General features: G+C 41.1%; 1 protein-coding gene across 1 annotated transcript; it reads left to right on the top strand.

The window, feature by feature from the left end:
- The first annotated feature begins 10855 nt into the window (after nt 1-10855).
- Nucleotides 10856-19834, top strand: GTF3C6 (general transcription factor IIIC subunit 6). The gene is made up of 6 exons (XM_075707212.1): nt 10856-10921; nt 12064-12144; nt 14979-15042; nt 16291-16335; nt 16467-16580; nt 19122-19834. The coding sequence occupies exons 1-6, from the start codon at nt 10856-10858 to the stop codon at nt 19415-19417; spliced, it is 666 nt and encodes a 221-aa protein (XP_075563327.1). The 3' UTR covers nt 19418-19834.
- The last annotated feature ends 1400 nt before the right edge of the window (nt 19835-21234 follow it).

Raw genomic sequence — 21234 nt, 5'->3', positions numbered from 1 at the left:
AAGAACTGCAATAAAAAGTTATGAAATTAGTTACAAAAGAAAGTATTAGAAGCTCACCCACTGGGGACTTAGTACAAATGCAACACATGCCTGTAAGAACAGAAATAGGAAAACAAAGTCTTCAATTAATTATATGTAGAGCGTGTAATATATGTGTGTTGCTGCTGAGTGTACAAGATGATCCTAAGTGTAAACCACATGCTTTCAGAATCTCCAAGAGAGCAAATAAAGAGAGCTAAAAAGGCCAAGGCCAACAGAATTCAATATTCTCCATTTTGATTATAGACCTGTATAGGGTGGCTCAAGTCTATCCACCATTCAGAAATCCACAAGACAAGGTATAAACTCTTCTCAGAGCAGATCTCTACAGCAAGAAAAAAATCAAATCAGCAGTAAATACTGCTGAGGCATTTTCAGCCAACTAATAACTCCCTCCAGAGCTGCTTAGGTCCAATTTGGAATCTGAGCTGACAATTTTATCTCCCTCTCTCAATTGCTTGCTGGGAAAAAACAGCTATGCTTCCCTGCAAATGTAAGTAATAAAGGATGGTAAGGTCTTTAGGCCTTAAGGCTAAAAGATCTTTGGTTTTTAAAAAAGATTGTTCTGCTTTTCTAGGGGGAAAAAAAATCTTTAAAATTACTCTTTTTAAAAAAGAATCTGCTCTGGTATAGTTTAGAAATCAAGAGTACGTTCCTAAATATTGAAAATATCATGAGCTTACTGTAAGCTAAACAAGGCAATTGTCAGCATTGACTTTTTTTTTTAACAAAGGCAAAAATCTCATTGACAGCAGCTATAGAAATATAGAGAAATTATCTCAAACTTCATCTCCTGACCTGCATTTCTGACTAGCTTACAGACAGACACAGTCATGTCCTTTGCTCTATTCACACTTTGAGCCAGCTGGACATAAGACCAGCTTCTTTCCAGAAACCATGTGGCCACATTAGCACAGTTCTGAGCCCAAGCTAATATATCCTGCCTCGCAGCCAGCGTCATTAACTCAGGCTCAGCAGCACACGAATCACAACTACACAGCTGCTGCACTGGAGCTGGCTCCCAGTTGGCTGGTTCAGGGCACAAGCAGAGTGAACGTGTCACTGTCCGCACCCATCCATGTAGATATACCCCCAAATGACCCTAGGCATTGTGTGCTGTAACAAAAGCAATTTTTAAGAATTGGTTCTCCAAATCATTGCATTTTAATTACATAATACAAACCATATTAGAAATGAAGCAACAAAATCTTACAGGATATGGTAGTATGAGTGTTTGTGTCAACATAGCCACAACAGTGTGGCACCTGAGCATGTCTATGAACCAACTTAAAAAAACCTGAGCAGACCCATTAACTTACTTTATTTTAAAATTTTTCATTATTGAAAATATGTACAACATTTAACATCTTGTCCTGTAGCAGGAAACTGATCCTCTACAGAATGCTTCTACATTGCCATCTAATACTTGTGACCATGTCATTTCCATTGTTGCATCTAAAGCATTACTCTCCTCTTAAAACAACAATATATGTAAAACATTGAAAAAGATCCAACTGCTATGGGAAGGATTATCACTGTTGCATTAGTTGCCTTGCTTTCCAAACACATTATCTGTCAAACAATGAAATGAATCAGCAAAGTAAGAACTACTGAAAGAATGTGGTCAACTATGACAATTTCCTTCCTTCACCTTTTTTGTTCGGCATTTCTGAACAGTATTCCTCAAGCAGTGGAAATGCTAAGTGTGCTTTGCTATGGATTCAGGTCCTTCTTACCCATTCACTACCCTTCCTCCCTCCTGAAAACAGAGGCAGCACATGCTGTCAGTGGGTTGGTGCCCTGGCTTTACTTCAGACCAAGCCAACACAACTCCTCAAAATTACTTTTCCCATAGCTTTAAAGGCTTAAAAGTCATTCACAACAGTACTTTTCAGAGTCTTTCCACAGAGAATTCCGAAAGAGCTCAATAACGGCCTTTTTCAGGTACTGATGTCTTCATGAGTAAAAGCAGTAATTGTAAGCATACCAAATGTCATGGTATGTTAACTGACAATGGGATCTTCACAGGGATTTCCACCTCTTCCTCTGTCATTTGCTGTGATTTATCTACTATGTTCTATTCCTCTGCTTCTGTACAAGAGACAGTTGAGTTAAATAGCAGGAATGAAAAATGAAGCTACTAAACAGAATTTAGGGTTCATGCAAGTGTTCATCTTTTGGGTCTAGCTAGCTCAGTATACGGTCCACAGCAGTAGCCACCTAGTGAAGAACACAAGTATTTAAGGTGTACTTCCAACTGTTCTCAGCTCAGTTGATGTCCTCAGCCTGATATAATCTGCCCATTTTATAATCCCCAGTGGATCCCTCCTTCAAGTACTTGTCCAGTCTCCCAGTGAGTTTGTTTAAATGTTCACCTTTACAAACTTTGGAAGGTAATCTAACAGGTTGACTACCTGTCATTCTGAACCAAATATTTAAGAGCCCAAACCAGCCACACACTAAGCCAGATGAGACATCCACCTAGCCAGTACCCTTGTCGCCTAAATCAACCGATAGTGAATGCCTGGAAAAGAGCAGAACAGGCAGGACTAGTGTGCAAAGGTATTTCACCTTGCAAATCTCCTCGGTCTTCAGCAATATTTGGCTCACGAGTTCCTTAGCCAGAGAATGGTTGCAATTCACCTGCCATTTTACCATCCAATCATTCATGTGCTAATCTTCACAACAGGCTTTCATTTCTACAGCCCTGAAAACACGTTATTATCATCCAACTTCAATACCTCACTTTTCATTGCCTTTTTTTTTTTTAAACAAATAATTTAGGAATATGTTTAACACTACAAATTTCCATGGCACTCCACTAATGATCTCCATTTTGAAAACAGACCATTTACTCCTACCCTTTGTTTCCCACCTTTTAACCATTAACTGATCCATAAGAACAACTTCTTATTCTTTGGCAGCTTCGTTTCTTAAGAACCAACTGATCTTCATTTTGGTGCAAGACCATCAACTGCAAGTACATTAAGATCACTATTTCAGAATGGCCATAAAACCATTTTGAAGCAGATCATGCACAATGGTGATCAAGAATCAAGTCCAGAGTTAGTTTCTATCCTGTAGGTTCCCTAAAATTTATGGCACCAAGAATTTTAGTCTCACGATTCCAATCAATACGACATTCACCTAGAATACTCAAGAGTACTTAGACAATATTTTCTTTTTTGTTTTCTGCTTTTACAGCATCCGATTTTCCTTATCAGAAAGTGATTGCCACCATCTAGATACTACAGTTCTAACAAGATGCATTTCCTATTTAGAATTCATATAAGTTGTATATTACTTGTTTTTAAAGATATATTTTGACTCTCATTTGACTCAACATCCTTTAGCAGTGCAAAAGGCTGTTTTCACCTTCCTTGCATAATTTATACACTGGTGTTACAGTGTTTCAGTGTTTATCCTTTTTTCCTCAAGTGTCTAGCATGCACAGTATTGCACTATCCCGATTTAAACTAGCTATTCCATTCTGGATTCGGGGGGTTTTAGTGTTTATGGAGCAATAGATTTTTAGTACTTGTAGAGATGCACACACAGATAACTAGTCAGTGCATCCTTCTGTTGGCTGTACAACTGGACTTATTTGTTTGACTACTCTTCACTATTTCCTACCTCACTTTTGTCAGTCTGTCCTGTTCTCTGAAGATACAGAATGCATTTATGATTTCACGCACACAGTATGAACTAACATTGAAAAAGCAACATTCTAACACCTTGTAGGAATATTACAGTAAGAAACCAAATTCATATAGCATTTACCCTCAGGCTTCAGCAATATGTTTCTTGCTTTTTATACTGGGTGAGAAACACTTTCTGTAGGTCAGAAAAGCCTACCTACAAAAGCACTAAACTACCAGGAATTCCAAATTGCTGCCAAGTTACACCTCAATAAAAGCCTCCTGAATTAAGACTCTGATGTTTCTGATGCAGATTGACTAATAAGTATTTCTTATTTCCTGCACTGCAAACCACTTTGGCAGTTCTTGAGGTGTGTAAAAAATGTTTTTAACAGCACTTCATTAACAAGCAAAGCAGTGTTCATATATAAGGAAAACAAAACACAATTCAATAAAGATATTTCACTTCAATAAAAAGTAAGCCCTGGAAGCATTGATCAAAATCAATAAATAAACATGAAACAGAAATAACCTTCTGCTTTTACATAATTGTATGCAAAAAAAACCCAAACCAACAAACCCAAAACCTCCAAATGCCTCTTATATCAGTTTCTTTTAAACATACTTTAAACAAATACAGACAGGCCAGCTGAGATGAAATCAGAGCTTGCCCCGAAAAATAATGAGTATTCCCAGTGACCTTTGAAATCAAGGGCATTCAACTGCTTTCAGCCCAACAAGCGTAAGAATTTACATCTGGGTATCTCAAATAACTGATGCCAAATAATCTGAGGCCATCTAAAAGATTCCAAACATTAACATTTCATAAATTAGCAAGTCAATTATATAGATAGACAACCTCTTCTGATCCAGCTGGATAACAAGTAAACATCATTTACTCCCTCCTTGTTATCACGTGCTTCAGAAGATTATCACCTGCTGGGTGGGATCGCTGGTTTAGGACTCCATGCAGGAGACTGCAGCAGTTCTCAGCTCTGCCATCCCACTCTCTTCCTGCGCCATCACTCACAGACACGAAGATACCTTCCTCCCACATGTGGATACAGCACCAAGTTCCCTCAGGATGTTCCCACTGCTCCTCCCCTCATACACTCCAGGACATGATACTGGCAGAAGACAACTCCTCACGGGAAGGAAGGGCCTGCTGCATGCAGGAGGCAGCATTCATTACTTTTAACCGCTAAGCCCTTCTCCCCTGAGGAAAGGACAAGGAGACAAAATGAGCCATCTTTGGCCTCTTCGAGGACTCTTGGTGGAGTCCAATGGGATAAGGCCCTGGAGGGAAGAGGGGGCCCAGGAAACCTCGTTAATATTCAAGGATCACCTCCTCCAAGCTCAAGAGTGGTCCATTCCAAAGAGTAGGAAGTCAGGCAAAGATGCCAGGAGGTGTGCATGGATGAACAAGGAGCTCCTAGCCAAACTCAAACACAAAAAGGAAGCACACAGAAGGTGGAAACAAGGGCAGGTAACCTGTGAGGAATACAGAGACATTGTCTGAGCATGCAGGGATGAGGTCAGGAAAGCCAAAGCCCAGCTGGAACTGAAGCTGGTGAGGGATGTCAAAGACAACAAGAAGTGCTTCTGTAAGTATGTAAGTGACAAAAGGAAGGCTAAGGAAAATGTGAGCCCACTGCTGAATGGGGCAGTGGCCCTGGTGACACAGGACATGGAAAAGGCTCAGGTACTGAATGCCGCCTTCTCCTCAGTCTTCATTAGCAAGACCGGCCTTTGGGAATCCCAGGCCCCAGAGACCAGGAAGAAAGTTTGGAGCAAGGAAGATGTACCTTTCGTGGAAGAGGATCAGGTCAGGGAATATTTAAGTAAACTGGACATACATAAGTTCATGTGCCCTGATGGAATGCACCTGATGGACAACTATTGAGGGAGCTGTCTGATGTCATTGCAAGGCCACTCTTTGGTAATCTTGGATCCATCATGGTGGAACAGAAAGGTCTCCTTCACTCAATTTCTTGAGCTCTACATGGAGCTTTGAGAGCTCCAAAGATTGGAGGAAAGCAAATGTTACTCCCATCTTCAAAAAGGGCAAGAAAGAGGACCCAGGAAACTACAAGCTGGTCAGCCTCAATCTCTGGGAAGGTGATGGAGCAGCTAATCCTGGAAACCAGGCACATGAAGGACAAATACCTGAAGGGAAGATGCAAGGAGGACAGAGCCAGGCTCTTCTCAGTGGTGCCCAGTGACAGTACCAGAGGCAATGGGCACAAACTGAAAAACAGGAGGCTCCCTCTGAACATCAGCAAACACTTTTTCACTGTGAGGGTGATGAAGCCCTGGCACAGGTGGCCCAGGGAGGTTGTGGAGTCTCCATCCTTGGAGATATTCAAATGCCATTTGGTCACGGTCCTGGGCAACCGTCTGTAGGTGTCCCTGCTTGAGCAGGGGGGGTTGGACCAGATGACCTCCAGAGGTCCCTTCCAACCTCAACAATTCTGTAATCTCACAGGCTATTACTTGGCTTAAAAAATGTAAATGTGTGGTTTAAGATGAACTACCAGATTAGGAGTGGTATCTTCCTGTTGTCCAGCAGTGGCAGAAGCTGGAGGCAGTAGCATGTTCAGCTGAAACAGCTGGGCCCAGAAGAGGACCCCTTCCAATTCTGAGCACACCAGCTTTAGCTCAAAGCCACCTAGTCCAATAAGACAAAGAACAGCTCAGTGAAATCCACTATCTCAGCTGCTGAATGGGTATATAGCAAGGGTCTTCAAAAAAGTTTTTAAGAGGGTACATAGGGAACGAGGTCATAAAATCTTGGGAGGCTAAGATATGCATGGTTTCTCAGTTATTTTTTAAAAAGAATAGTAAAACAATTTCTCCTAAGTTTCTCCTGCTCTTAACTCCTCTCGTCTGCTACCTCAGCCCAGGAAGTAGGAGAGAACAACCCCCCATGCTCCTTCTCCCATACAGGACAGCATGCTCTGGGGGAACGGCAGAAGTGGTGCCGTTTGCACTGTACATGCATATAAGGCAGGCATAAGAGGGTTCTCAGTAATAAGTATCCACCCTTGCCTGCCTCTTCTTTACCTTCGACTCCCCAGCCCTTCCCAGCTCAATTCCCCTTTCACAGCTGAGATGCAATGGGTGGTAGGATGCTCTCACATGCTGCTTCTCAACATTCCCTGCTCCTACCATGACAGACCTCACTCTGACTGTCTGTAGAAATGAAATGGAAGAGACTGGGGAAGCAGAGCCCAGGTAACAAGCACCTGGGCAGACTAACTGCTTTGTATAACAACTGGGTCAATGACACCTAGACTGGCATGAAGCCTCCAGACTCCTGAGCACAGAACTTGGGGAACACCTAACCCCTTCTTTAATCTACTGTGCTGGCATCTGATTGCAGCTGCTAAAAGTAAAGCAGAAGCCCAGCAAATTACTGTAGGAACCTGTACCAGGTCTCCCTCCCAGCCCCTCTTCTCCCTCCTCTTACTGTGCTCTTACTATGCTCATTCCAAGACAACTGGAGTGAGGCCATCTAGATTAAGAACTGGTGGAACAGAAAGGTCTCCTTCACTCAACTTCTTCCTTCCCTCCCTCCTACTGTACTGCATCTCACTCCATAGTCTTAAACTAGACACAGTAAACAGAATAAGCACTGTGGAAATAAACCACCCCTTACTTTACCCTACTCTCCTCTGACCATGCTTTGTCTAATAGGGTTGCTCGGATTTCCTTACATGATATTTAAGAAGCTTTTTGAAAAGACAAAGGCACAGATGCAAAGGAATCCAGCAGGTCTTTTTCTTTTTTTTTTTTTTTTCTTTTTTGGTGACACCTATGACCTGGTTTGGCTTGCAAATTCCTAACTGAAGAGGCTCAGCAATGTAGCTGCAGGGAAATGGAAATCATCCTCTGTAATACTATCAGCTAATTATGTTCATCCTCGGGCTGATTTACCTTTTGTAACCATGGCTAGAGCCAGAAATACACACTTGTCTCTCACAAGCTTTCTTCTGCATCTTTCTGCACCTTACAACATTGTATTTACTACATTTAGCCATTTCACATGGCAACAGTTTACTGAGGAGTCTCTTCTGATATTCACATGTGACTTTTTGTCACATCATCAATTTTAGTTACACTTCCAATTTAAAATAAGTCTAGAACCTACAACACCCTTCTCCTGATGCAGTCAATTCAACAAAGAGTACAGATACATAGATACATATACTTATACTATATATAGTGTGTGTATACATGCACACATATGATCTATTCTCATTTTTTAAATACTAAATTCTGTGGTTTTTCACTACATAATACAAAAAGTTTTCAACCAGAGGCACTCACAGTCTAAACAGACAGACAAAACTCAAGAACTTAAAGACTCTGTCTTACCCTGTGTTTTTACAAAACACTTAACCTTTTACTGAGATAGACTAGTGCCAGGGCCTCACAAAGAAAGTAAGTGTTCAGGAGGGAATGGAGAAAGGGCAACTGCGTTCTGCAAAAGGATTGAGAAGGAATTCCAAGCATGAAGATAAAAATCAAAAGAAAATTGAAAAACGAGACAAAGTAGAAAGCCAGAATTTATTACGTGTTGCAGTGAACTTTCTCCGATTTCCTGTAATGTACCTTAACTGCAATAATGTTTATTTGCTAAAATACACAGTCCAAGTCTCTAATCCATGAACTTCCGCAACTAAAATTTGCAAACTACAGGGCCCAAAATCAAATATGCATTGATATGCTTAAATTGCAAGTGAACCCACTGAAACTAGTGCATGCATATTTTGTACATAGATCTCAACCACGATAATTTATTTTAAATTTACCATTTGGTCGTCACTGACTCAAACTGACCTAAGTGCCACCTAGGTACTTGCTTCTGGCAGCACGCACACATAAATCTCTTCAGGCACTGACAGGATTGTTAGCTGAAGCCTCAGAAACCCAAAACCTGGATCCTCAAAACATGTATTTCCATATTTATCTCATCAAGCAGTTGAATCTCCCTGGCAGACTCTGAGGACAGTCTCTTTCAAGAGATAAGTTGTTGAAATACTCTTGCCAGGATATAATAGACCAAGGCAAACCACTAAAGCCCATGGCAAGTTTAGCCTGACAATGAGGTAGTCCCTTTTAAAATACATTTGGCACTAATGCACCAAAAATTTCCCATCATCCAACTGCACGTCCTGACGCATGATAACTAGGATAACTACACAGGCTGATCTGGCACACATTTATGTTCTTGTAAGGGCTTTCTGTAGTTTTAGTTAAGTCACTTAACCTCCTCCCACCTATAAAAAGAGAATGATGGTATTAATGTAACATTACAGAAGCACTGTCAGTTCTGACAATTAGTTTTTAAATATATATTCAGACTACAGAGTTTATTCTGCTTTATTCAGGAACAACTTTGTTAAAACAACAAAAATTTTATCTAAAGACAGGAAGACCTGGTGAAAATACGTAATTGCCAAATACAGCTATTTAATAAATAGAAAACAGTAGTTAAGAACTATTAAAAGACTGGGTTTGCTACACATGTACTCATATTATACAGCATAAGATAAACCAGCTAAAGTTACCAACATTTACACACAGCTTTAAAAGTTAGAAGCTCATTAAAAAATTCTATCAGAAATGTTGAACAAGCTCTCTAAGCGTAATTTTATTTATCTATCTCCTTCTAGTGGCAGAACATGAAATCAAATACCCAGAAACTTACTTGTTATTTTCCAAAGCCCTTAAATACAGCAGCCCAAACTAAGCAAATGATACAAACTATTATTTTAAAATATCTGATAACACTTGTAATATACCAAACATCCAGTCAAAATTCAAGCCTTTGCAATTTGCCTTACGAAAAGGTAAGTTCTGTATTTAGAACTAATCCAAATTTACAGGCTGTTCTTACCACAGCAGTATACAATATTCTAAAACAAGCTCTAAGAAAAGAGTAATTAAAAACATGAAGCTTAACAGAAAATGACATGAAGGCTGCTGCTGGCTTCCCAAAGAAAAATCCTGCTAAACTTACTCGATATGTTTAGAATCAGTGATTTTTCTACGAAAAGGGGAAACGCATTAGATTACACATATCTGGACATTGTTCAACACTTGATATGGTACTATGCTGACATTTACATTTATCTTCTATAAGATGGAGATTAAGTAGAGGCTGGAAGAAAATCTACAGCAAACTCCCTTGGCATCTGTTTTTATTTAACATTTTAATTAATGACTGACACAATGAGTAGGAAGATACTTTTGGCACAAAATCAGGAACACATACAGAAAGAAAACAAGGGACAATTACATTACAAAAAACAGTATAAGACTGAGGATTATGGTGTGCAATACCCTGCATTTATAAATAAATAAATTAACGTTATCTCAGAAATCCTTATCAGATGGAAATCGGACAGGAGTGTATTTGAACTTGACAAGATAACCAGAAAGCATCAGGCACAGGCCGTGAAAACAGCAAATACAATTTAACCACACACAAAGCGAAACATTTCCCTTTCTACCACCGAAGAAGGGTCTGGCAAGATTTAATCTGCAATGGTGCATACAAGGCTAGCACGTAAGAAGGGAGATGACTGGAACAGGTGCAGAGACAGGCTCTTAGGACGAAGAGGGAAACCAGGACATCCCTGCCTAGCAGGGATGATGCGCCTTGTTCAACCTGGAAAATCAGAACCGAGCAACCGGGCCTGACTCCGCTCTGGCAAACTGCTGGGTCTGTGGAAAGCCTCGGAGGCCGAATGCTTCGGGGACGCGAAGCCCGTTTGAACGAGAGCTGCTCAGGCCCTGGATGGCGCCTCCTGACCCAGCCGCCCCGCCCCAGCCCAGCCCCCCGGGCCGCCGCTCCTCCCTTTCCCCACCCCCTTGCCGCTGCCCGCCCCTCCTCCCGCTCCCACAGCCCCGCATCTTACCTCCGACACGCACCCCGCCCTCGGCTCCTCCCTGGCCGAGCTTCACCCTCTTCCCCGGGGCCCTGGGTGCCGCCGCCGGGGATGGCTCCTCACGTCCCGCCCCGTAACGCCTCCGTTTCCAGCCGCCGCCGCAGGGCGGGGGGGGAAGGAGGCGGGACCGGTCGCTCTCTAAGATGGCGGCGCCGGGTCCGCGTGGTGCGTGCTGAGGCGAGGGGGGGGGGGGGGGGGGGGAGCGGGGCGTTCGCTGGCGACATGGCGGCGGCAGAGGGCACGGAGGAGGGCGAGAGGACAGATGAAGGAGAGGAAGAGGAGGTGGAGGTTGGTGCATGCCGGCGGCGGGACGCGGTCCCCGGGGATCCCTATTCCTTGGAGCAGCCTTAGGGGAAGGGACGCGGCCCGGCCCCCCTCGGGGCGTGTCCCGCCTGTGGACGCGGCCCGGCCCCGCTCTCCCGGCGCGGAGCGGGCCGGCACCGGCTGCCTGCCGCCCTCCCGCACCGAGCACCTGCCCCGGGCCCCCGGGGAGGGAGCGGGCGGCCTTTCTCCTCTCACCGTGTCTCCGCAAGGTCCCCCGGCCCCCGGGTGTGCCCGCGGTCCGCCGTCGTGCCGCTGCTTGTGGGAGGGCCGGCGGTGGGCCGGGCACAGGGCGGGAGCGTTTCCCCGGGCCTGCCCGGTCTCTCTGCCCCCGCCGCGGTCGCGTCCCGAAAGCCGTGTCGTTTTGGCTGTTCTGCTTCAGGTTTTCTGGAAAGCGGCGTTGCCAGAAAGCGCTCTTCCAGTTTCAGTAGCTTCCTGCCCCCGTAACATCCGAAAATGCAAACTATTACTCGTCTATTATTGTCTGTGTTCGTGGATGCTTAGTAGATGGTGATTGTTGGAAACTCATCCTTGAATAAAAGATTTTTCAAGGTGGCTGTCTTTTTGTTTTGTTCTGGCATTTTCCTCGCCCTAAATTGTAAGGGATTGCAAAGAGGAACTGATTTCAAAGCAACAGGTTATAAAGAGTTAAAAGTAACCACTTCGAGCAACACGTTGCTTAACCTAACCTCTCCCTATGGTGTCTTAGGTGGGTACTAAAGCTTTGGAAAAACGTATTTTGGAATATGTAGCTGGTCATATTGTTATAATCCATAAATCATTTACCCATATCAATCCTCATTTTTTAAGGGTGAAAAAAGAGCTCCCTTCCTAGCTAGGAAGAAAAGGCCAGGAAATTCAGGTGTGAAACAGGTGTCTTATGGATTAGTGGGTCACTGCATTTCCCTGGGTGTTGCAATATCTGCCATTTTTTCTAGACAAATGCAGAATAAGTCAGATTTGGGGTCTGTTTATTCTGAAGGTCTGGGTCTTTGTAGGCTGTTCTTTTTGGTTTGGGTTGTTTGTTGGCATTTTCTGGGGGGCTTCCCCCCCCCCCCCCGAGTTCAGATATATTGATTACATGTGTACATTATAAACTTATCTTTTAGGAGCAACTGGTCATGGTGGAACTATCAGGAATTATTGATTCAGACTTCTTAGAAAAATGTGAAAACAAATGCAAGATTTTGGTGAGTGATTACAGCACAATAGGAAAGGGGTAAGTCAGTACTGAGGGACTGAGCCTGTTTCTAAATTCCTTGAAGTCAATGTTTAGATCAAATCTTTGGTAGAGAATTATGTGCACTGTCTTGGCCGTATTTGGCTGCATGTTGTGGGCTCTCTGTATTTCAGAAATGGCATATGGTCTTTGAATATAGTATTATGTAAATATAAGAAAATATTTTCAGAAGTATTTATAAGCTAGGACTGTTATCCCCTCTGATTTCAAGCTCTAAGTTAATTTTTTTAAAAATTATTTATTTTGCACATTAAAAAAAAAATTGTTAAGCACACTTCTTCAGATAACTTGGAATACAGATGACAGGTAAAGCCAAAATCTTTATGAATTGCATTGTATTTACAACAGGTTTATTTTTTTTCAGATACTGCCTGGCAAGTTCAAGTGTTGTAAATGTAAAGGATAACTGGGTATTAAGCATTTGGTAAACACTTTTGGATGTTTGCTTCACTGTGAGGTTATTGTAAGAATCAGGCTTACCTGCCCTTTTCCTTTTGAGTTGTTTAATCACTTTCTCTGTATGGGGCAAACTTTATTTGCCCTTCAAAACCTACGTGGACTGTAAGAGTTGCATAGGCAGTAAGAGTACTATTGATTTGCAAATACTTTCTGAAACTGGACCTTTATTATAGACTGAAAAGATGGAAGAGGACATCTCAGAGTATGCCACTGATCAGAATGTATGTGAGGTGGTAAAGTCAATTCTGAAAATCTCAAACTAGAAATACAATCAAAATTCATAAATTACCCATCACTGGATGGATATGCTTTTATAAGCAGATTTGCTTCCTGGATCTGACCTAAGTTGCTTGAAATGTATTACATGGATGACTCATTACTGGTGGCTGAATGGCTGCATATTCTTCAGTAGTGTTAATGGAATTCTTTTAAATCTGGTGCTTTGAGATTCTCTTGTAATGTTACTAGAAAAACTTTTAAGTATCTATGCTGTATACTACTCATATCCAAATCTACCTGCATTCATTCCAAAGAGTAAGAATTCCTTGAGATTTTTGCATAACAGAGAACTGTTGTTAAAACTCCAGTAAACAATTCTGCTTTGTGTTATTCTGTTTAGCAATTTTTCTGTGATACCGGTCACGTAAGGGGAAGACAGTCTCTATTTTTTCATAGTCCAAAAAGGAATGCATATCAGCTAAAGAAATAAAGTTTTGAGTATTAAAAACCTTAATGCTGTTGCCTAGTACTGATGTGTTCATTTTTTTATTAATTTCCTGTATTAAAAAAACCAACCAAAAATGTGTTCTAGATGTTAGCTATTGGTGTTCTCAATTTATGCAGCAGAAAGAGAATCCAAGCGCTTAAAACTTGCTGATCTTAGATACTTTTGGTTTTTAAAAGTATAAGAGGAAAATTGCACAAATTCCTATTAACCTGTGTGATACTCTGTTTTACGCAGTTTACCACATAGTGCCTCATCTTCAAAACTTTTAGTATGTGCTTATCTTCATGTCCTGAATAATGTTGATGTTCACGGTGTACTGTTAAAAGACATTTTGCCTTAATTAGTGTATTCTGTTCAGGCATTATTTTTTATCAAAATACAGTTTATAGGTATATCTTACATTAAGAATAATGGGATCCCGGCCTGTGTATTTGGAAAAGCTCTGCTGTAGAGGAAGGGAATGAGCTGATAGAACTGCTGCCTTACTCTCCCACTTCTTGTTTTTTAAAAAAAAAAAATAACAACAGTTTCCAACTCCTCCACAATGTAGACACACAGTAATCACAGAAGCTTCTGTGACCCTGCAGTTGCACATCTGGTGCTGGTGTAATGCTTTCTGCCGGACTTCTTCACCTTGTGTATCTTCCAAAGATTTTTGAAAGTTACTCCACTTTATAGAACTAGTATTAATTGGAGCTTAGAAAATAACATCTTTTTTCATGCAAATACATATATTTTTATGTGTTAATTTAAAATGGAGGTTAAGTTAATTTCCTAGAGGAAATAACAGCAGTTTAAACTTATTTACTGTAACCTAAATAGACTGTTGGCTGCAGTTTGATCTAAATTTCTTTGATCCTTTTTAACATACTAGAGCATTTTCTATACCAGTTCAGCATTGTTGGTTTTGTTGTGATTACTAGAATGGTATTATCTGGTATATTCTTTGTATATTTAATATGCTTAAAGTAACATGTATGATGATAGACTGAAAAATTGTCATTACATTTTATTTTTTTAACAGTACACTGATGCTACAGTAAGATTGGCTAAACCCTTTGTAACAGTTGTTATCACTTCTTAACTAAGCCTCCTACAAAACCAGAAAGAAAACTCCTTCTCCACCTGCCCCCAATGTTTAACATTGCAGAAGACCTCAGGGTCAATTGTCATGACTAAAACTACTTTTATTACTTTTTTTTTGAAAACTAATAAGTACTAATTTAATTGCATTCTTTCAGGAGTCTGCTAGCTTCTGTAAACTCATATCCTCTACAGAACTCTCTTATCTACTTCCATAAATCCTGTTTTAAAGAGGTACTTTTCTTCATATGAAGCTGACAGTTTGAGAAAGCTTTACAGTCTGGAATCCATTCCTTGTCTCTAATACCAAAATAAACTTTTTATTTCATGTTTACCATGTTAATGGAATGCTTATTTTACTATTATTACTTTATGTTGGGTTTTTTAACTATTTATCTTTTCAAGGAATTGATGTAATCTGGATTCCGATATATCTGTCTTTGGTCTTACAGCAAGAAATTTGCCTGGGCTAATAGAGACCTGACATCTGTGCAATTTTGTCCCTCTTTTCGTAGGGAATAGAGACAGAGAGGCCCATTTTACAAGTGGACAGATACGTATTTGCAGGAGAATATGAAGGTAGGAAAAATGATGCGGATACAATCTCTCCTTTTTCATGTGACCCAGAGAACTTCCTCAACGTCAGTTAACTGCACTGCAAATGGAGAACATGGTCGTGTGAGGTGCTGAAGTTCTGGGTGGTGTTTGTATAACACCACATAGAGCAGCACCAGTCTGAGTTCACTGCTAAATTAGCCACGCATCCATAGAATCATAGAATCGTTTAGGTTGGAAAAGACCTTTAAGATCATCCAGTCCAACCATTAACCTACACTACCAAGTCCACACTAAACCAATCAAGGGTAGACTAGACTAAACCATGTCCCCAAGTGCCACGTCTACCCGTTTTTTGAACACCTCCAGGGATGGTGACTCCACCACCTCTCTGGGCAGCCTGTTCCAATGCTTGACCACCCTTTCTGTGAAGAAATTTTTCCTAATTTCCAACCTAAACCTCCCCTGGCGCAGCTTAAGCCCATTTCCTCTCGTCCTATCACTAACTACATGGGAGAAGAGGCCAACACCCACCTCACTACAACCTCCTTTCAGGTAGTTGTAGAGAGTGATAAGGTCTCCCTTCAGCCTTCTCTTCTCTAGGCTAAACAATCCCAGTTCCCTCAGCTGCTCCTCATAAGACCTGTTCTCTAGACCCTTCACCAGCTTCGTTGCCCTTTTCTGAACATGCTCCAGCACCTCAATGTCCCTGTACTGACGGGCCCAAAACTGGACACAGTATTCCAGGTGTGGCCTCACCAGTGCCGAGTACAGGGGGACAATCACCTCCCTGCTCCTGCTGGCCACACTATTCCTGATACAAGCCAGGATGCTGTTGGCCTTCTTGGCCACCTGGGCACATGGTGTAAGTAAGTAACATCCATGTTACTTACTGGAAGGTATGCCTGGAACCTGATGCCAGGGTGCACCAGCTGATACTTCTGCAGGGAAAAATGTGGGACACATGCCTTAAACTAAGTACTTGTTGGCTCCTGTATAAGCAGGACTGACGTGTTGTGCAGTCTGTAGTTCTCCCATTTGCTTTACGGTGACAACATTGGTCTGGAAGAAAATGATCTGGAGTCCTCCCTTGTAGTGACTCTCAGTGACCATGAACTCCTGTCTGTTCCTGAGTTGGCAGCGTGGTTACCAGCATTGGGCCTTTGCGAGGGGCTGGAAGTCAGAATGTTCCCAGAGCTGTGCCAGTGGGTGCAGCATCTACAGCTGATATAAATTAGTCTCTTAAGACTTTCTCACTTTTGTTTTCCATAGATACCTTGGGAACCTGTGTGGTTTTTGAAGAAAACACAGAGCACGGTAATTGTGATTTGACATCCTGTTCATTGTGGTAGCCTGGGAGGTTAAAAATACTTACCTTGTTTCAGCTGATAGTGGAATTCACTATAATGATTGGGGTTTGGGTATTGTTTTTTCTCCTCTCTTCATAGTAGATGCAGAAGGCAACCAAAAAGTACAGCTGAAATATAAGTGCCACACAATGAAGAAGTTGAACATGACACGGACACTTTTGACAGAAAAGAAGGAAGGAGAAGAGAATGTTGGTTAGTGCCTCTGCTCTTTTGCATAGGGACAGGGATGGATTATGGTTGGGTTTCAGCATTGATTAAGTGTTCGATTCAATAGCATGCAGGAAGTTAGAGGAACTTTCTTCTTTAGGCAACAAATGTGTATATTTAAATACAAAAATAGAAAACACACCAAAAAAAAAAAAAAAACCACCCAAGAGAGACTCCTTCTGACCAGTGCTGCATCCAGAAGTGGCTAGTAGGCGATTTCCTACAGGAGAGTGTAAGAGCAGGGCAAATATATGCTGATGTTTCCTGGTATGTTTTTCTGTTGTCTAAAAGTTTTGGCACTAGTTCTGAAGTCAGAGGTGCTGTTTAGTAGTTCTCCACTGATTATTTCCCCCACCCCTACAGCCCCCACTTCCATCAATTTTTCTAATGACTTTTTGAGTCACTGTAATTGTTGAAAATCTGTAATATCCATAGTAAGAATCTGTATGTACTACAACTGAATTGTTCTTACTGAATTTACAGTTAACTGTAAATGAATTTAACTTGCAAAGACACACCCAGCAGACCATTCATGTTGATTTTCATTCTGTAGGCAGAACTCCATGCTTGTATATTTGCTTTATTTGGTGGTGGTTTTTTCATATGGAAGTCAGTACTTTTACATAGTCAGATACTGAGTATGCTACTATATATAGTAGTATTCATTAGCATATCCTATTGCTTTTAGTTGCTTTTTTTTTCAGTCAAGTCAGTGTTACTGCTTCATATTTTAAGAATATGTAGCCATCTTATATTAAATATGGGCAGTCAGCTGGACATCAGTCATAGGAGTTATAATGTGAAATGTCATCTAGAATGTAACCAAAGATCAGCATTCTTACCAACACCATGTACCGTTTCTTCTCTCCATATAATTAAGTAGGTAAGATCTAACAAACTTATTTTTAAAGTACAATAGACTAGAGGATATGTTGCTTAATGCAAAGGCCTATTTTGTTCTGATGGAGCAGTAATTATGATACCTGCTGGAAAACACTCTTGTTTCTGTACCCTGACAGAAGTTTAATGTTGTGCATACAAAGTAACTACACCATCTTGTGAATTGGCAATATGTACTGCCTAAAAATCTAAGTGGGAGAGGAATCCCAGTTCTATCTGGAGTCTGCTCGATACATGTTGTAAGAGCTTGATATACTTCAGTTCAGGAGATAACTCAAATTATTACACTATCTCTGATGTCATTCCCTATCATATTACCAGATGTTCTAAGATTGAGGTGAACAAACATTCTATTCTCTTTACTGCATTTGTAAAATATATTCTCAGCATTTTTGATTATATTTAAGTTATTTTAAGAGTCTAAGGGTGGTGTCTGACACCTAAATACAACAGGAACTGCCCTACTGGATTGGACCAAAGGTGTTTTAGCCCTGTGTTGTATTTCTGACTATGGGAAGCCGTAAATGGGTATGTGGAAAGTAGAAGGAGGGGATGTGTACATGAGCAATCCTTTCTTTTGGCTGTCCTTCCAGTGTTCAGCAGTTCATGAATACCCTGGCAAGAGTTTTGATCTGGACTACTATGCCTTTAGTCGTAGTAGTTTAGTTTTTGCTCTGTTATCTTTACTTGCTTTTTGAACCTGTCTATACTTTTGACTTTTACCATTTTTTATGGCAGTTAGTTTTCAAATCACATTTCTGTTGAATGGAAAAAGTACAACTTCACTGTGGGTTTTCTTGATTGTTTGTTTGCTTTTGTGGTTGTTACAAATGTATGATCTGGTGCTTCCAATGAGTGCTAGTTACTTACTTTGTTACCAGAATTAGGAGATAAGTTAATCCCTACTTGTTTATAAGGCTGTACTGGGAAAACATCTGCCCCATCTGAGCTGTCTCCTCCAAGTAGAATTCTAGTCTCTGTTGGTTTTTATTGCATTTTTTGTGGGTGTTTTCTTGTTGTTTGTTGGGGTTTTTTTAAAGTCTCTTCCCATGTGGAGCTAACTTTACTCTCACCAATTCTTGTTTCTCTTTTCTAGTTTTACAATATGGGTTGCACAGGGGACAGTACTTGTGACGTGGACGTAGCATAGTTTTGTATCTTGACATTCCTGCTTTTCATTACTTTCCTAATAATTTTATCTCCGTTGTGGCTGCTCTTTAGTGACCAAGCTGGTGACTGCACTGAACCACACACAGTGCCTCCAGTATCTGGATAAAAACCTGTAGCTATATGTCTCGGTTAAGTTGGTTTAGCCTATGCATATTGTTATTAATTTATCAACAGTTAAGCTTCTCTTAATTTTAAGCTGGTCTTTCTTTATCAAATGCCTTTCTGTTATTCGTAGCCTTATTTTTCAAGGAACATAAATGGTTTAAGCCCCATAGTGAGACTCACTACAAAAATTAGTGTTGGTCCAAATTCTTGAAAGACATCTTTCTATCCTAAGTGGTTCTTTTACTTAAATGTTGGTCATGCTCAGCCTTAATAACAGTGAACTTAAACTAAGAAAAAAACCTGCTGTTAACTCCTTTTGTCACTAATATAAATTTTCCTTCTTTGCATCAGGTGGAGTAGAGTGGTTACAGATCAAGGACAGAGATTTTTCCTACAGCAGGCCTAATACGATTTGCAGCTTTCTGCGTGAAAAAGAAGACTCTGAGGAGTCAGCTCAGGCCCAAGACAAATTGGCTGAAGAGTCAGAGGGAGAGGTGAGTGGCGGAGGAAATTCTGACGTGAATTGTGATCTGGAGAAGCAGCACAGCTTGGAAATAGATGCCTCTGTTCCTCTGCCTGACAGCCCTGCTTCTGGGGCAGAGGATTCTCCTTCTGGAAGTGTTGCCTTAGACGATGCCCCTCCATGATATCAGCTCTGAACTTTTCAGAATTTCTTCATGGAGTTAATGGGCCAACTTTTAAATGCAACTTTTGTAGGCTGCGATTTCCAATTTATCCGAGCAATTAGTAGTGGAAAAACGGACATTGGGTTCTTGTGCATTGCTTTCATGTTTGGATTATAGTGGGGAGGGCTTAAGTGTTTTGTTTTGCTTTGTTTTTTTTAAAAATGCTGATTGGAAATGTGTGTGTGTCTACCTCAAAATTGAAGAAGAGGAAATGGCTATGTAATGAAAAAAAAACCCTACCTTAGAAAAATGTTGATATATTGTACATTCTGGAACGCTTTTTACAAAGAAAAAAAAAATCATTGTTTAAAATAAAGTCCTGAATTTTTCAAGTATAGCTTCAGCTTATGTATCGTATTCAGCCGCATACTATGTCTGTTCTTGTACTGCAGTTATTGAAATAAAAATGCAAGTAAGTGTGGCTTTTATTACTTGTCTGATTACTCATCAAATTGCTTGGTTTGGATTTTCTCTAGTGTCCTTTGTCCTCTTGACAGATCTTAGAAATACTTCATGTGGGAAGGGACTTCAGGAGGTCTCTTGTCCAGCTTCCTACTTAAAATAGGGTCAGTATTGAATTCAGGCCAAGCTGCTCAGGGCTTTGTCCAGTCAAGTCTTGAAAACCCCTGTGGACTAGTCAGCAACTGAAATCTAAGTCTTAATGAGGCATCTGTCACTCCTTCTTCCCCCATTTTGTATGTAATGTATATTATACAAAAGGAATTCTATACCCACCCCCGCCCCCCCCGGTAACTTCTTGGCTCTGATCTTCTCCTCTGACATTTTCCTGAAGGTTTTCATGCCTAGGATCCTGTAACCATGCATCAGTGGTTCCCAAACTGATCCATGTGACTGTATTGTGGCCCCTAGCCAGTCTGTGGGTTGATGCTACATACTGCTACATCATTTATATTGTCACATACTATTTCATGTAAAAGTTGAGTATGTGGTGCATTCATGATAATGTTTTTAAAAGCACAGCGTTTTTTTTAAACAAAAAACATTTTCTTTCTGACTTCCTTCCTTTCTCTGCTTCCCTCAAAATAGTTTAACTGCAAGAATGCTGTGAGGATGGGATCACCTAATTAATTCCAGCATAATTATGTAATACTTTAATTAGTAATGATCAGAGAAGTTCACTCCCAGCGCTGTTCACAGTACAGGATTAGTAAAGATAAGTCATCAAAACAGTGCAACAGTTCCTAACCATCAATCCCACTCTTCCATTTTTATATGTGGAAGCAACTTGACTCATGGGGGAAGGGGAGGCAGGGAGAGGAAGGTGAGGAAGAAGAGGGGACACGTTCTGTAGGCCTCCAGCCTGGGTACAGATCTTCCACATGGTAGCATCTGTGCTTCAGGTTTCAGGGGGACTGCTCAGCTCTTCCTTCTGGATTTAGCCACATTCATGGAGGTTTAAAGGCATTGTTTGAACTTGATTTGTACAGTGCTGATAGAGGATAAGTCTAAGTGGAATAACGATCTTGGGAATATTATGAACTGGTGTAATGCGTGCTCTTGTCTGTGGTGGGGAGCATTTGCGGTGCTTGGCTGCACTTGCTGACAGCTGAACCTGCGGCTAGAGACCGGCTGCGCTGTGGAAAGCAAGCGCTCGCTATCGCAGCTTCTGCCGCTGAGAAGAGAGGTGCTTCCAAGAGTTTATTTTCTGTCAGAGTGTGGGTGTAGCAGCGCGCTCTTATGTTTTCTTAACCAATTACTAAATCTGTCACTATGTAGGTGTAAATTTTTTTATTATGTGCCAGGAGTATTCTAGCAGA

This window comes from Pelecanus crispus, chromosome 3 (genome assembly GCF_030463565.1).
Source record: "Pelecanus crispus isolate bPelCri1 chromosome 3, bPelCri1.pri, whole genome shotgun sequence".
Lineage (NCBI taxonomy): Eukaryota > Metazoa > Chordata > Aves > Pelecaniformes > Pelecanidae > Pelecanus > Pelecanus crispus.
Note: the sequence above shows the minus strand (reverse complement) of the source record. Positions and strands in the feature narration are given on the sequence as shown.